The sequence below is a fragment of the Carlito syrichta genome, unplaced genomic scaffold (assembly GCF_000164805.1).
Source record: "Carlito syrichta isolate Samal-C Ts95f unplaced genomic scaffold, Tarsius_syrichta-2.0.1 Scaffold117767, whole genome shotgun sequence".
Classification (NCBI taxonomy): Eukaryota; Metazoa; Chordata; class Mammalia; order Primates; family Tarsiidae; genus Carlito; species Carlito syrichta.
In genome coordinates this window covers 235,185-237,139 of record NW_007061863.1, presented here as the reverse complement: position 1 = coordinate 237,139, position 1,955 = coordinate 235,185, and the positions used below count along the sequence as shown (strand labels likewise).

The 1,955-nt window shown below is 55.8% G+C and overlaps 1 protein-coding gene across 1 annotated transcript in view; it reads right to left on the bottom strand.

The window, feature by feature from the left end:
• Positions 1-1,853: 1,853 nt before the first annotated feature.
• The window catches only part of P2RY2 (purinergic receptor P2Y2), a 6,983-nt gene continuing 6,881 nt past the window's right edge, over positions 1,854-1,955 (bottom strand). The window contains exon 2 of the mRNA XM_008074550.1: positions 1,854-1,955. This exon is cut by the window's right edge and continues 1,039 nt beyond it. Within this exon, the coding sequence (XP_008072741.1) occupies positions 1,854-1,955 (102 nt within the window).

Genomic DNA, 1,955 nt, shown 5'->3' with positions numbered 1-1,955 from the left:
AGTAATCATTTAGGTCACGTACTGTGATGGCACTCTGTCACATGAGGGAGCTGTGGAGTTAGGCTCTAAATAGAGCAACCCCTGGGGGGTGCCCTGCCCTTGACGAGGCCGAGTGGGAAGGGTGGAGAGGTCACAGGAGTCAGGCAGAGTGGGCCCACAGGGCAAGCTCTCCCAGAAGCAGAGGAGTGAGTCCCTGTCCTAGAGGTCACGAGTGGGCCTGTCAACTTATTCCTGCCCCAAGGCTAGGGGCTGGGCCCTGTCCAGTTGTGCTCCACACACCAGCTCAGAGTGGTCCCGCCTGGACCCAGAACCTATCATAAGAAAGACCGCTCTCTCCCATGCTAAGCCCTGACCCAGCCTGGGCACCATCCTGCTGTGCAGCTGGGATTTTTTCAGAAGGCAGAGGACCAGATGGGAAGAGAAACGAGTCTCTTACATCAAATGCAAAGGAAGCCTCATGGTCAGGGCAGGGAGGGAGCCCTGACTTGGCCTTCTTGTGACCAACCTCACACAGGCCTTGAATCTGGAGTCAGCTGGCAGCCTGCTTATGGGCCTGTCTGTCCTGCTGTCTTGTCCCCATGTCTGCTCAGGACATAGTACCCTGCACCTGGATGTTCTCCTGGTGAGGTGCTTTTCTCAGAAGCTATGACTCGGGAGTCTCCTCCCACTCCAGGAAGCTTTCCATGACCCCCTAGTCCACAGCCCCAATCACCCATAATTATTCAGTGGTGTGTTGGAGCAACTTGTGCCTGCTTGCAAGGGCCAATTGTTACGTTTTCAGGAATTTTACAAGGAGGTTGACATCACATTTGTAGTTTGAAATGGGCCATGGCAGGAGCATTTGCACTATGGCACTCGGCAGTGCTACAGATAATGGGTTCCCCTCAGGCCCCTGGAGATCCAGTGAGATGATTTAACATTTACCAGCACATGACTACTCACCTACACTGGGGGATCCCAAGGACTAGGACCCCGTCAGGCTCTTCTCTGTGCTCAGCACAGAGCTACACTGAAGTCAGTTGACTTTAAAGTAGGGGATGGCTCCTGGAGAGGGACACCTGGTATCATGCTATCCCTGAGACAGCTAACATGGAGTCAGGAGGCAGAACAGAACAGTTTGGAGAAAATACCCTGGTGTGGCTGGCGAAAGCTTCCTAGGCCATATGCCCATCCTCCAACCACACGACAGGGCACAGCTCGGCAGGCTACACAACCTTTAGTATAAGTTACAGCCTCACACCAGCTCCCAGACCCATCAGGGTCTGCAGCATCAGCTCCTAGATGTTTGTCTCTTGGGCTGGTGGTACTCCCCAGAGCTGAGTCCACTGTGGCACCCAATCCCACCCAAGACCACTGTGGGAACTCAGCCCTGATCACTCGCCAGGGTCCTCTGGCCAACCTGTGACTCTGCCCCCACCCCAAATAGCTCAGGTCCAGACTCTGCTCTGTGACCTTATTAAGTCACCTTTCTCTCTGGGCCCGTTTCTCCATCTGACTTAAATAGGCTGGACTCCAGCTGAGGTACCTTGGCAGGTACCGTCAGCTATTTGTGTGGGAGTCAGGCCAGGGGCGTCACTGGCCCCGAACACCTGCCTTTCTTTGAGCTAATTCCCCCGACTCACACACATAAGTGATGGCTGGGGGCATGAGGACCGACGACTCTCTGGACCCCAGAGAGCGCATCCTGAGCCCCTGCCTGCCAAGTGACAGCCTGGCGTCATGGCTTCCTCCGTCATCTGGCATGCGTCACCAATGGCCCATATCTAGGAGGACCGTCCCATATGCACATGCACAAGTCCTGGTTCCCTACAGCTCCCTCACATAGACTCGCACAGGCTTGAGGGGTTCGGGTCCTACAGCCGGACATCCTTAGTGTTCTCGCTGCCAGCCGGTGTGGACTCTGTCCGCCTGGAGTCCTCACTGCTGCCGGACCCATCTCCGGTCCTCTGGGCGTC